A 14,500-nucleotide genomic window follows, 5' to 3' on the forward strand; every position below is an offset into this window, starting at 1 on the left:
GAAACAAAGGCAGTTTCAGTGCTTAGAAAACCATATTTGAATCTTTATATAGAATTAATTCTTTGAACTGATTTCAGTATCTATTCAAATACCTTTTTTCATTAATTAGATTAGGTTGTTCCTTTCGAGTCTCATAATTCAAAGACTTTGGAAAACTGGGCACGAGGGAGAAATCTTTCTCATGAATCTACAAGTTTGGTTGAAAATATTTATGCCAAAGTTACGTGACCATGAGCCAAAGTAATATGTAAACTCAATGGGGCATTTAATCATATTCTTTTTTGGAATACCATTTTTTGTATATTTAATGATGTTCTACTTAATTATTATAGTTGGCCTATTATTATTTGCTTTAAGCCTCACCCTAAATTTCATAAACTTAAGTGGCCATTAATAGTAGTCTACTGCTTAACACCTTTCAGTGTGGAAGACACAAACTCCTAGGTTTTTCTCAGTAACTGGAAACTTTCTCTGCAGTCTTGGCTTTGGTTTCTATTCTGGTAGACCACTTCTCAGGTGTCTTCAGTCTCTTGCCTCCTGTCCAATTTTGTAAAGTTCCTCCATGTTTCTGAATTAAAACCCTATTTGGAACATTTTGAGGATGATCTTCAGTTTTTAATTTGAGGTCTCCCTATCTCTGGCCGCCAGAAGTAACCATGTATACTCCACATATACCATTTGCTAGTTCTATTTCTTTTTGCTCCTCATCATCAGAATCACTATCATGTGTAAGGATATCGTGTCACAGTGCCAACAATAATCTGTACTTACTGGCTAGGTCATTCTCCCTCTTCCTCCCTAGTAAAAACTTATTAGTGGGTATGGAATGATTGATCCAATTTTACAATAGTGAGAATAGCTGAAAATAATCACTCATTTCAAAATCAGACACTTCTGGCCATTTTCTACTACAGAATTAAATAACATACTGTACTAATTACTTCTTGTGGTGCATTAGCTCTTTTAGGTAACTAGTAAGTACACTGGATTTTCAACTTATTAAGACCACTTAACACTCCAGTATACATCTCTCCTCTCCTATCTATCTGCACTGCTTCTGTCTTGTTCAAGCCCTCATATCCTCTCACGTGAACATTCTGAAGTTGTCTCAGAAACAGTATTTTTACCTAGTGTTTCAAGAGTCCCTAATTCATCATCCACACTTCCATCCAAGTGCTCTTACTTAGTAAGTATCTTCAGTTATCACTCCTACTCAAAACTTCTTTTTAGTGTCTCAGGATAATGTCAGACCTGTCAGCACTGCATATAACCCCTGTCCCTGCCTGTACAGTCTCATCTCTCAGTGCGCTTTCCTTTGCACTAGATGTACTGAATTATTTGCAGTTCTTGAATATGCCATGCTGTTTCACAGCCCTATTTCACTCTATGCCTGGAATGCTCTTCCTATTCTGGTCTCTGTGAAGAACATCCATCAACTTTCAAGATGCAGCTTATGCATCAATTCTTTTATAAAGCTTTTTCTAACCCTCTTCTAGAGATAACTGATCTTCTCTCCCTCTGTGCCTCCCCGCCCTCACAATGTACCACATGTACACTGTTCTCTCACAGCATGTATAATACTTTTTTTTCCTTAGTTTTGTATATAGCTGTCTCCACCTCTAAAACATTCATTTCAAGAGTGTAGAGCGCATCTTATTTCTGTATTCTAACATAAAATAGCTCTCAAAAAATATTAAATAATCATAAAGATATCATTTAAAAGCAATATGTTACTCTTAAGGTTTTTCAGTATCTCTTCTGAGTTGCAGACAACTTCTTAAATCCTACTAAACATCTCCGCACATATGTCCTGCAAGTACCTCAAGTTCAAAATGTCCACAACAAAACTCACTATTTTTCCCTAAAAGTTACTCTTTTATCTGAATTTCCTAAGTTGACTAATGATATCAAGATCCACTCTCTGACCCAAACTAAAAATTCACCTTCCTACTTCGGGTCTACCTTTCCTTCAGCCTGCCCTTCCCAGTTGCTCATCTTGATAAAATATCTCTAAGAATGCCACTTCACTACTTTAAAAAATGCATTATATGGCTTATTTGCTTCTTAGGATAAATTCAGACAATCTAGCAAGAACCCTCACAATGTGGCAACACCTAACTTTCCAGCCTCATTTCTTGCAGTTTCTGCCATGGACCTTAACTTTAAGCTCCCCAGAAATATAAAAAGAAATGTAAGTATGTGGGCAATAGCAAACCATCTCTAATAGAAACACAGATGTCTCTAGGTGTCAGAACAGGAAAAGAAAGCAAAATCCAATTGTTTTGTCATGTTTAAAGACGTTATAGGTAATGGTATTAATCTATTTATGGAACTCACACATATACAGACCCTATATATATCAGGAGAATAAGGAAAATGGGTGAGTGTCAGGAGAGCAATGGCAAGCTATATCTGGCTCTCTCTTGAGAGACATGATGAACCTAGAGACAAGAATAATCTATATAGGTGTTCTTGATTTAGGAAGTGCCTAGCACATAGCAGGCACTCAAAAAAAATTTTGTTGACTGAATGATGAATATGTAGGACAGAAATATTTAATCAGATTTCACTATAAATTTCCTAAGATTATCTACTTCCCTTTGCTCCTTGATAAGGGATGAGCTTTCTCATCATGTGAAGGGATCCCCCGCATCATCAGTTAATAAACTGGTATTGTGATTTACATAGTAGTCTCTTCTCCATGGATCTGAGTAATCCTAAGTCAGTGCACAAAATGAATCTCATGAATCTGAAATGCTGAGGACCAGCTCTTGGGCAATGGTATATTGCCCGACATAATACGAGCTTGTAAAGTCTCATGGCCATTAGTCAGTCTCTCTCAGTGTCACTTCAGATGCTGATAGGGATAACTACCACATCTCTACCTCTGCAGATATGCTAAAACTCAACTGATATCTCAATGCCTTAAGGAAGATTCTTTGACACACTCCCTCTCAATCTGATTTAGTTGTTCTTGTTTTTGTACTTTCATCTTTACCCAGCTATATTAGTTATCATATGATACTGTAATGATCTGACTGCTTCCCTTCTAGCCTCTGCACTCTTTGAGGGCTGGCATCATCTCTACTATATGATTGTAACTAATAAGAAGCTTCCTCTCACTATAGATCATACATTTCTTCCCATAAAGTAGAGGTTAGTTGGCCTACCTTGGGATAAAAAGGGAGGGCCCTTTTATCCTATTATAAATAGGATATATTTAAACAAATTTATCCTATTTGTTCTAAGCTGGAAAACAAATCAGTTAGAAACATGGACTCTATCTGTAATTCCCTCTTGCAAAAAACCTGTGATCCAAAAGGATGTTGGTTAAAAAGGTAATGTTAAACAGAGAACTCTAGCATTAACAATCTTGAAAACTTCTTAAATGAAGACTCTAAGAAATATGCCCATATTATCTTTTGAATGCTGTTTGAAAAGATGTAGCACAGCTATCTAAAATTCCTCTTACGTTCTTCTGGTTTCATTTCAGTTATTTTTTGCAGCCAATTTTTCCATGTTTGGCAGTCACAAGGCTCATGTGCTTCACCGAGGCACTCCCTAAAGAGGAAAACACAGAAAAAAGCAATTTAAAAATATTCTTCATCAACATCAAGGTAAAAGAATAGGTGGGAGGTACTCTTTCAATTTTAAAGTGGAGAAAAGTGAGGCACAGCGACTACTCAGAGATGAAACATTTCAGTAGAGAAATTGAAAATGTAATTCTAAAGCTTGATACCATCAAGGTGGCTTTTTAAAAATTATATTCATTTACACATTTTTAATAGTTCTAAATAGATTACCTAATATTTATAATTTTGTTTTGTTGGCCTTAAAGAGCTATAAAATATTTTTACCATTTAGGTTCTGTCCTCACTAATTACTTTAAATTCTTGCAACTCAAACTGTGTTCCCCTGGCTAGTAGCATTGCCTTTACTCAGGAGCTTGTTAAACATGAAAAGGGCAAGTCCTACTAGACCTACTGATTAGAATCTGCATTTTATCAAAATTGTCATATGAGCCTTCTGCATTTTAAAGTTTGAGAAATACTGTTTTATATTATATTTTGTCATCACTTTTATCTCTAAATCTCCAAGTAACAGCTAGGACAATCTGATTTACCTTCGAATCTGATGAATCTCAATTTTTTGTTTCATCAGAATTTGGCAAATTTTGATGTAAATAATTTAAAATATATCAATTTATCATTTGTAACTTAATTTTATAGTCTTCCTGTAGCTACATAAAAATCAAACATTAAAAAAGGCCTAAAGCCATTACAAATTACTTATTATTATTTAATATGATACTTCATTCTGTAGTACAAAGGTAATTATTACAGTTAATAATATCATTTTGGAGGGAGAAAAACTCAATCTACAGGTGCAATCATTATCATCCTCACCCTCATCATTATTTTAAACAAAGATCTTATTTGCAAAGTTTAAGTCTGTTAAGAAGACAAACCTACTGACTCAGGTAGAGTCTTATAAACTAAGAAGTAACATTTCACTATATTAAGAATGTATCAATTTTACTTCACACCCATTAGGATGGCTACTATTAAAAAAATGAAAGATAACAAGTACTGGGGAGCATGTGGAAAAACAGGAACCCTTGTGCACTGCTGGCAGTAACATAAAATGGTACAGTTTTGGGAAACTGGTGGTTCCTCAAAACGTTAAACACAGAATTATCACATGATTTAGCAATTCCATTCCTAAGTATATACCTAAAAGAATTGAAAGGACTCAAAATTTTAACACCAATGCTTATAACAGTATTTTTCACAATAGCCAAAAGATGAGAATAACTCAAGTGTCCACTGACGGATGAATAAACAGAATGTGGTATGTGCGCATATGATGGAATATTAGCCATAAAAAGGAATGAAATTCCGATACATGCTACAACATGGATGAGTCTTGAGACGTTATGCTAAGTAAAATAACCCATATACAAAAGGACAAATATTGTATGATTCCACTTACATTAAATATCTAGAATAGGAGAATTTATAGAGACAGAAAGTGGAATGGTGGTTTCCAGTGGCTGAGGGGAGGGAAGATGGGGAGTTATTGTTTAACAGTTACAGAGTTTCTGTTTGGGATGATGAAAAGTTCTGAAAATAGGGCTGATGGTTACACAACATTCTGAACGTACTTTATACCACTGAATTATATACTTAAAAATGGTTTAAAGAAAAAACAAAAGCACCAATTGTTTTAAAAGAGTAATTTGGTCTCTTTAAATTCCTGACATCATCAAATTTGGCATTTGGGAAATCTTTTCCATAAATGCAGTTTTATAGCGTTCCTTAGTAACTTAGTGGTAAGTTTACAGTCATTTAAAAAAAATATTGGGTTGATAAAAATGGAAGTAGATATATTAGATTCACTTTAGTACATATTATAATCAACTCTGCTTTCTAGAAATGTAAGGAATATCTGCGATAACTGTTAATTTAATTTGGCAGATATACTACCATACACTAGAGTTAGAAACAGGCCGCAGATCTAGGAACAGTGTTTCCATATGGTGCTTGAGACTACATGCAGGAATAAGGATCTACATTTCTCATGACTCATTTTAAAAAATGGTGTAAAAGGTGTAAAAGCTTTATAGATCTGCAGTACCTAAAACAAAACAAATGAAGTCAATAAAATAAATTATTTCCATTAATTTTAAGATTTCCCCCTCCCCCAGAAATTAAACAGTATATTCAATATATTTTTTTTCCTCTAGTAGAATCAATACCAGTATGACAGGCTCTATTGTTAGAACATTTTCTGTAAGAAAAATAATCATGGGGGAAAAATGTTTTCAAATAGAGTCTGAAAAAATAAATGCCGTATCTTCAAAAGGCTGCAAGTGCGAGTAAGTGTGCTTGATTCCCTGAGGCTGTGTTGCATTAGACAGCGACAGAAGGTTTCCTTTCCAGAACCTCACAGGAAGACCAGACCTGCTGCTTCCTCAGATGCTAGCCCAATCAGTAGGATTATTTGTGGGTGTTATGACTGGTTGGCACAGTTTCTATTAGCATTCAATGCAATGCTAAGGGTGGGCGTAAAAAGGAGAAGCTGATAAGTAAAGGAGAAACTAGAGCAAAGACTGTAAATGAGAAAGAAAGCTAGCTAAAGGTTGCTATTTAAAACTATTTAGTATCACTGAAAACTAAGGCATTTGAGAAAATAAGCCTGAACTTCTTCAAAGTATGGTAAGAACAATGCTATCAGATAGAACAAACAGGTGATTGACAATCTGGATTATGCCATGTGCAGGGAAAGAAGTTATTCTGAAAGAGGTAATGAAGATACTGAAATGTTCTACAGATAATTGAAAAGCTAAATTCCTGAATAAAGTTTTAACCAAGACATCAACGACTGGTGACAGACCTGGCACTTGTTGTTGAGACTGTACCTCAAAATGTCACTTAAAATAAGTGAATGGAAATGGGAATTTTGGCATAGTCAACTGAAATTTAGAGACACTAATAGAGTTTTCATTCAGAGAAAAAGGTGCCTGGTAAAAAATTATGATGGAAAAAAATGGTTGTCTAAGTTAAAATCCTTAACCCTGTCCAAATGTGATGGTTAACTAATAACAAGAGATCAAGGGACAGCTCTCCCCTTGAAAATTTGTCAATATGCACGACCATTGGCAGAAAAACAAAAAAATGTGAAAAGTCAAATAGCATTCAGCGTTTGTTTTGCAGTGAACCATTTGTTGAGGCAGCATGCTCCTGGAGCAGCAAGAGTGGCACTACTAAGAGCGGGCATATGTTGGTGTTTTTTTAAGTTTTATGTGTTATTTGGTATGATATGGTAGGTTATTTTTAAAAATTAAAAATAAAATTTCCATGTAAGTTAATGGTAATTGCTTCTTCACTTTACAAAATTTGCTTATAAAAGGTTTCATAGGCATGCTCCACTTTAGGATAGTGAGGGAAATCTATATTTATTTAGATTATTATTATGCTACTTTGTATAGAGTAGACTTGATATTTAAACAAGGTCTTATGATTGACTCCACCAGATAAACAGCATCACATTTTCATTCCTAGCCTAGAAAGAGTTGGGGAAAGTTCTATAAGTTGGCAGGGCTCTGATACTTAAATAGCTGAATACTGCCAGTCTGGGAAAATCCACGCACCCCTGCCCCTCTCTGCCCCTCAAATCAGAACTATTAAGCTAAGGGTTTGAAACTCTGATTTTGCAAGGGAAGATGAGACTTGACTATTAAGATCCACAAACAAGGACAACTTCACTTATTTTGCCCAGAAGACTCTTAAAGAGTCCCTTTTCCTGTGAAATCTATGGAGGAGATGAAGCATGAAACTATTGCTTTAATTCAATCAAGATTCATGATCCTAATAAGGAAGTACGTGTACTTTCAAAATTCTTACCCTGGGTATTGGAGGAAAGCAGAACGAGTTGATGACAATTTTAATGCAAAGACATTAACTTTCAAAGTTTCCCCAAATACTTGACAAGTCTGCTCGTCGTACTTTAATTCACTGGAAACTTAAGTGGATTAGAAATCTGTACTGTGATTTCTCATCAGGTGCATCACTATGATTCAAACATTCCTATCAGGGGTTCACATTTGTTTCATGGTTGTGGCGACACTTTTAAAGGCTTCTTTGCATAATTTCAGTAAATAAATGCTCCACAGCTGGATGAAATATTAAAAATCCCACATTATTATTTAGAATATTCTTGCCAATTTTAGTGAATAATTCTAACATATGTTTGACTGTGGATTTAGAAGAGATAAATTCCAAGTAAGCTTCTGTTTCCAATGGAGATATTGGTGATAAAGGGACCAGGGGACATTCTGAGGTGATACAGGAAAGAAATGACTACTCTACCAGGTTAATTTTGAATTCTTCTCACAGATTAAGATTTTAGTGGCCAAGTAGTATTTTTGACAACAAATCTTTAAAAAGTTGCTTCAGGGAAGAAAGCATTTTCTGTTTAATAGAAAGAAAAACAGACAGGAGGTCATTGGCTCAAGTGAGAGTCCATCTAGGTTTTGAACACTGTCTAGGGATCATATTGTCAAGATCAAACGAATTACAATTATACAGGCTAGGGAGAAAAAGCATTGTAGGCTGAGTTATTAACAGCACAGAACTGGTTGGTGAACAAGTTAAAATAAAAAGGGCTACCCTGTGGTGGGAAGGGAAATGCCTACTCCTACTTTCCTCCAAACAATGAATTCAGTTATATCAAAGCAGACATCTCTTGGGGGTGACTCTCAACTGATTCTGTCACATGCAGTTCTTAGAAGAAATTACTATTGCCATTTGTGGTTTTTGCAATCATCTTTAGAGAATATTTCTGAGCTTTTTAGGAGAAAGAAAGAAGCCAACACAGAATCATATGCCTTTATTTTATAAAGATCTCTCATGTAAAGCTTCCTTTTGCATGAAGCAGATTTTGCTCTCTTTAAAACACTAGGATAAGGGCAGCAGAATTCTACTTAGAATTTCTTTTTCTTTTTTTTTTTATTTTTAGAATTTCTCATTATAGGCAAAGCTCTTATACTACAGGAATAAGAGTAGGAAGCTAAGAACGTAAAATTAAGAATGTGGCTGTGTTCCAATAAAACTTTCAAAAATTGGTATGGACAGTAGTTTGACAACACCTGATCTAGAGTTCCGTGCTATATATGGATTGGTAGTTGAAGAAATACTTTTAGCTAATGATAATGATGATGAGGGTAAGAAATAGACCTTTCAGGGTAGGGATGTTTCCATAAATGTGTCTTTTTACTTCTAGCAGTACTACAATTTGATTCTGGTTTCTGATAAGCAGATAAGTAAAGTGTAGAGTTTTATATTCATCTAAAGTATATCTTTGAATTTGTGATAAATCTGTAAATGAGCAAAAAGCGGAACAAAAACTATTTTTTTCTAATCATTTAATTAACTAAAACAGTTAATTATCATTTAATCTACTATGAATAAAGTAGAATGCTGATGTCAGACAAACATTTATAGTTGCATAGACTATCCATTACTGATTTATCATCAGCTTATACTTACTGAATACTTATCAGTCATTGGAAATTAAACAAACACAAGATGTACAAGGTGGTTCCTAACTAAGACTGTGCATTAGAATTGTCTAAGCTTTTTTTTGGAGCCTCACTCTAAAACCTACTAAATCAAAACCTCACTTGCTGGGGCCTGGGATGAAAATTTGGAAAAGCTGTCTGAGTAAATCTGGACATCTCTGGTTAAGAATTACTGCTAGAGACTTCTATTTTAAGAAAAAAGGTAAAACTAAACATTTTCTAATCTATGGTCAGCAATTTGGTATTAAAGTTCAAGTGCATGGGCTCTGAAATCAAGCAGAGCTGAGCTCTAATTCCATTTCTGCCATTTCCTAGTTGCATAACCCTGGGCAACCTCTCTGTGCTCGAGTTTCTTTATCTGTAAAATGAGTATTATAATAGTACTCAAAACTCAGCATTGTTGGAAGAATTCAATACATGAAAATATTTGGCACAGTGCTTGGTACACATCTAGCACACACTAAATGTAAACTATTACTACTCATTACACATTTTTAAATTAATAAGAATGATATCAAACACACTATTTAAAGGCCCAATTCAAGGTACAAATTCTCTTTAAAAACTATCAGAAAGGTGATCAGGCTGATTCCAACCTGTCTTATACTGACCAGCAGAAGAGGTGTCCTTTCCCACAGTCCACAGCAGGAGCTCGGAGCAAGGGGAAGCTGAGTGCATCTGACCCGGATGTGTCTGACCCTTGTTTTGTTAGTCTGACTGCTCTTTCACAGCCTGGAGTAGGACACCATTTAATGGCAGGATTATTTTCAACAAAGGCCTGTTTAAACAGTAATAACAAGACACAACAAAAAATATTTTTAACTCTAAATTATAATTTAGAGTGTGCTATGTCAATTTACTTTAAAGCTAAAAAAAAATAGTGAAATAATAAATAAGGGGTAATCCGGTCTCAAGAAATACTTAAAATAGTACCAGAAAGTACAAAACAACTTTTTCTTAAAACATAGTTGCTATACACTGTTATATTAGTTGCAGATGTACAACACAGTGATTCGACATCTATATACCTTAGAAGTGATCATCACAATTCTAGTAAACTTCTGTCACTGTACAATATTGTTGACTATATTCCTTATGCTGTATACTACATCCTGCGACTTAATTATTTTGTAATTGGAAATTTGTACCCTTTGTGTCCTTCACTTTTTGCCCATCCCCCGCCTCCCTCCCCTCTGGCATTCATCAGTTTGTTCTCTGTATCTATGAGTCTCTTTCTACTTTGTTTTGCTTGTTCATATGCTTTGACCTTCAGATTTCATATATAAGCGAAGTCATGAAACAACTTACTAAGAAGGAAAAGAGTGGTTGTAACCCAGAAATGACATCATTTTTAAAATTTGTTTTCTTTAAAAACCAGGTAGATATGATAAAGCAAAAATGCAATTATTCACATTGAAAATGTATAATTTAAAAATTTCTTCTCATACAATGTGCCACTTTTCTAATGGAACATAATTATAAATAGAGTCTTATAAGTGATTATTAGTTGCACTAGAATAGTAAATTTCTAAGTGGCATCCAAATAATACATAAAAATCAATATTATGATGCTCTCTATATTGAAGTAACAGGACATTTTTTCAAAAAGCCCATTAGGGTTTAGACTACAAAAAATCTGCATAAGGCAGTTAAAATATAACTTTTAAATCACACAAAAGAAAGTAACTTGCATACACTTCTGACTAGCTCCTGAATGAAAATAGATAGAAAAAAAGATAAAATAAACAGTATAATTCATTATGTGAAACAATTACTTGAAACTTAAAAAAAGATGATCAATTTCTAAGATGATAATCTTCATTTCTAAATATTATATTTAGGAGTATTAAATATAATATCTTTTGGAAACTTAAAATAGGTACTATGTATTTTGAACATTATCTTGATCAATCAAGTTATAAAAATACAACAGGCAAATCAATCAATAGTTCCGAGCAATGGTTCTATTTTTGGGGGTAAACTATTACTTTAGCTTTTTACTTTTACTTTTTTCATGATTGTAAAATAATGCTTTAGCTTAACTTTAATTAATGCCACCATCCTTTATGAAATTTTTCTGAGAGAAAAGTCAGAGTCCATTATTTTATGTTTTAAAAAATAAAACAAAAATAATAAAATCTGTTGTATAGTTTTCATAAAATGAAAATTATGGAAATCAGACAGATAATCGACAGCATACCTTAATATCAAACTGTAGGTATCGTTTGTCCATTTCCTTAGAAACGACACTTTCTATGATGTCCACAGGCACAAGTTGGAAGCAATCATATGCAGGACAGAAAATGTTGTGAGCTTCACCTTCTTGAATTTTCAGATTCAAAAACCTATTAAAATCACCAATTGATAGGAAAAAGGCAAAGATATAATTTATTTACATATTCTAAGAATTTTTTCTTTATGTTGAATTTTCTGTTAAAATATAATTAAAATAACACCAACGGATAAAGTGTGGAATATCAACTGTGATACATTAATTCATATAATTCACAAACATTATTAAACACTATCTGCATAACCATTCATTATATATACATGAATATATATACACATACATTTGTTTCATATATCTTTACATATTCCTGCTTTGTTTCATCCTTTCTAAAAAAAATACTTATTGGTTACAGTCAATGTTATTTATGTTAACATGTAATGAATTTATTATTTTTAATGAATAAACAAATATTAAATTTTTAGTGTTAATTTCTAATATAGTATAGATAGATAAATATCACCTATATAAACAGAAGCTCTTTGGAGTCCTCAACAATTCTTAAGAGTATAAAAGGATCATGAGACTAAAAGTTAAAGAAGTGCTAATTGTAGAGTTCCTTTTTTCATATAACAGGAATCTCTTCATTTTAGTTATGAATAGGTTCCCTAGAAAGTTGGATATAATTTACCTTAATATTTATACAGTCATGTGTTGCTTAACAAGGGGCATATATTCTGAAAAATGAGTCATGGGATTTGTCGTTGTGTGAACACCATAGAGTACACTTACATAAAGCTAAATGGTATGGCCTACTACACACCCAGGCTATATAGTACAGCCTATTGCTCCTAGGCTACAAACCTGTACATCATGTTACTGTACTGAATACTATAGGCAACTGTAAAACAATGGTAAATATTTGTGAATCTAAACATAGAAAACGAACAGTAAAAATACAGTATAAAAATGTGACGCACACATTGGGTGGGGTAAGGGGAAGACTGTGGAGGGAGGCACCTCAGAAAGAGGGAGGGAGGAAAGAAGAGAGGGTGAGAAAAAAGGAGATGAGAGATCAAACGAGACCCAGAGAGATAAAGCTTGAGACAAGAAATAATAAAAGGGAGAGGAGGAGGAGAGACAGGAGAAGGAAGAACAGGACTGGGAGGAAAGAGGGACAAAGAAAAATGGAGAGAAGGGAAGTGAATTTGTGTGTGTACATGTGCATGTACGTGTGTGTGTGAGCATGTACGCACGTGTGCACACACAGCTGATGGAAAGCATGCTGAACCTCCTCGTCTACTTAAATAACCCAGAGCCGGCAGTAAATTCGACATCATAGTTAGGTCTAGCCTTTCCTTTCAGTATTGCAATAATCCTTTATAATTTTATGGGACCACTATCACATACACAGTTCTTCGTTGACAGAAACTTCACTACGCAGTGCAAGGCTGTAGTTTCCTGCTAAAGTGCACAGCCTGCTTAGATATAGTTACTATATGGTGATGTTTTAAACTTCACGTATTCTAGATATATCAGAGCAGGATTAATTATCTCAGGGGAATTAAATGACAGTACTCAAAAGGCCTCCTTGAAGACAGGATCATTTCTCTGTGAACTATGCTATTAATCCTCATCAAGATACAATTTCCTACTAAATTTATAAGCAGAACATGGAGTTGACAAATGTTAGTAAAAGAGAGAAATCTGAGGCAAACTTTACCTATACTTTTATCTTGTAGGTCAGCTTCACAGAGTATATCATAGATAGGTTCCCTCTGCTTATTATCATCCGTAGGAAGATGATAATAACTAATCTTTATTGAGTGGTTACTATGTACCAGGTCCTGTTCTAAGCATTTTTCACATATTAAGCCATTTAATAATAAACTGATGAAAATCTTATGATGTACTTACTATTATCAGCATTTTATAGATTAGAAAATTGAGGTACAGGAAGGTTACCACTGAACTAGATCAATAACTAATAAACAGCAAGAAAGTTATTCCAGGCTGGGTAGAAAATAATAATTTCCCTTTCATTTAATTTCCCTCTTGGCACAAATGCTTCAAAGCTTCTGGCTGGAGTGATGAGATAAGTGGGTAGGGAAACGTAAGATAAGCTGAGAGGTTTTCAAACTATCTAAGGACCTTTAAAATTCTTTCTTGCTTCTTGGACAGATGAGTTTCTTTTCTATATGCCTATAAAATATGAAAAGACTGCAATTAGTTTTAAAATGGCTTTATTGACTTATGAATCGCCCAACCTGGAACTTGTTTTACTGGTCATTGACTGGGCAAGATCTAGCCTTCAGGAATGGGGAGGAGAGTCTTAGGCAGGTTGATAAGGTACCATGGAAAACAATAATTAGATCTTTCAAATTTAAATCTTACCATAAATTTCTCAAGGCTAGTCTGTGATGACTATGGGAGATGGTTCCTGTAAGAGGAGTTAAGTGAGGAAGGTCATGGAAGTTCAAAAAAATTCAAGTAAATCTCTGGGTGGGGGAGTTCCTTAGTTTTCACATAGAAATTAAGGTCAACAGTAGCAAACTTGGTAGAATCCTCATAATACTTCCTAATAAAACAGAGTTAACAATTTTAAGGTAGATAAAGTAATGTACCTGTGGAAGCTTTTATGCATCCAGAACTAGGTCAAAGTTTGCTTTGGATTATTGAGCTCTGACCCTTGCCAATTTGTTTACCTGCATCAGCTGTACTAATCTGATCCTAATTAGACTCTGAGTGGAATCTAGTCTACGTTTTAAAAAGAACAGTCAGATATTATTTATTCTGACTTTTTTTTTTAAGCAATATTTTTCCCCCTGGGAGTGGGAGGATAAAAGTGAGGCAGGATGAGAAGGGCGGAGGAATTCAAGGAGAAATGAGGAAACTTTGGGGGGTAATGGATATAGTCATTACCTTGATTGTGGTAATGGTTTCATGGGTATATACATATGTCAAAGTGTATCGAAATATTTTAAATATGTGGTTTATTGTATGTCAATCAAAATCCAACAAAATTGTTTTAAAAAACAATAGAAAATTTGCTCATGTTCTTGCTCTCACCCAGTGAGGTGTTCCCCAGCTCTTTATACTTGGTACCTAGCACTCCATGAAAAAGAATAGTTGGAAAACTTCCGATTTTTAAGATTTTCTTAAATACTAGTAATAGGCTTTGTTTAGGT

General features: G+C 34.2%; 1 protein-coding gene across 6 annotated transcripts in view; it reads right to left on the bottom strand.

The window, feature by feature from the left end:
- The window catches only part of ANKIB1 (ankyrin repeat and IBR domain containing 1), a 113,539-nt gene that overhangs the window by 25,269 nt on the left and 73,770 nt on the right, over positions 1 to 14,500 (bottom strand). For all 6 annotated transcript variants that reach the window (XM_011363737.2, XM_023533251.1, XM_011363772.2 and 3 more), the window contains 3 exons: positions 11,283 to 11,427; positions 9,694 to 9,860; positions 3,473 to 3,561 (listed from right to left, as the gene is read on the bottom strand). In XM_011363737.2, coding sequence (XP_011362039.1) covers positions 3,473 to 3,561; positions 9,694 to 9,860; positions 11,283 to 11,427 — 401 coding nt within the window. The remainder of the gene's footprint in view (positions 1 to 3,472; positions 3,562 to 9,693; positions 9,861 to 11,282; positions 11,428 to 14,500) is intronic.

The sequence above is a fragment of the Pteropus vampyrus genome, unplaced genomic scaffold (genome assembly GCF_000151845.1).
Source record: "Pteropus vampyrus isolate Shadow unplaced genomic scaffold, Pvam_2.0 Scaffold4, whole genome shotgun sequence".
Lineage (NCBI taxonomy): Eukaryota > Metazoa > Chordata > Mammalia > Chiroptera > Pteropodidae > Pteropus > Pteropus vampyrus.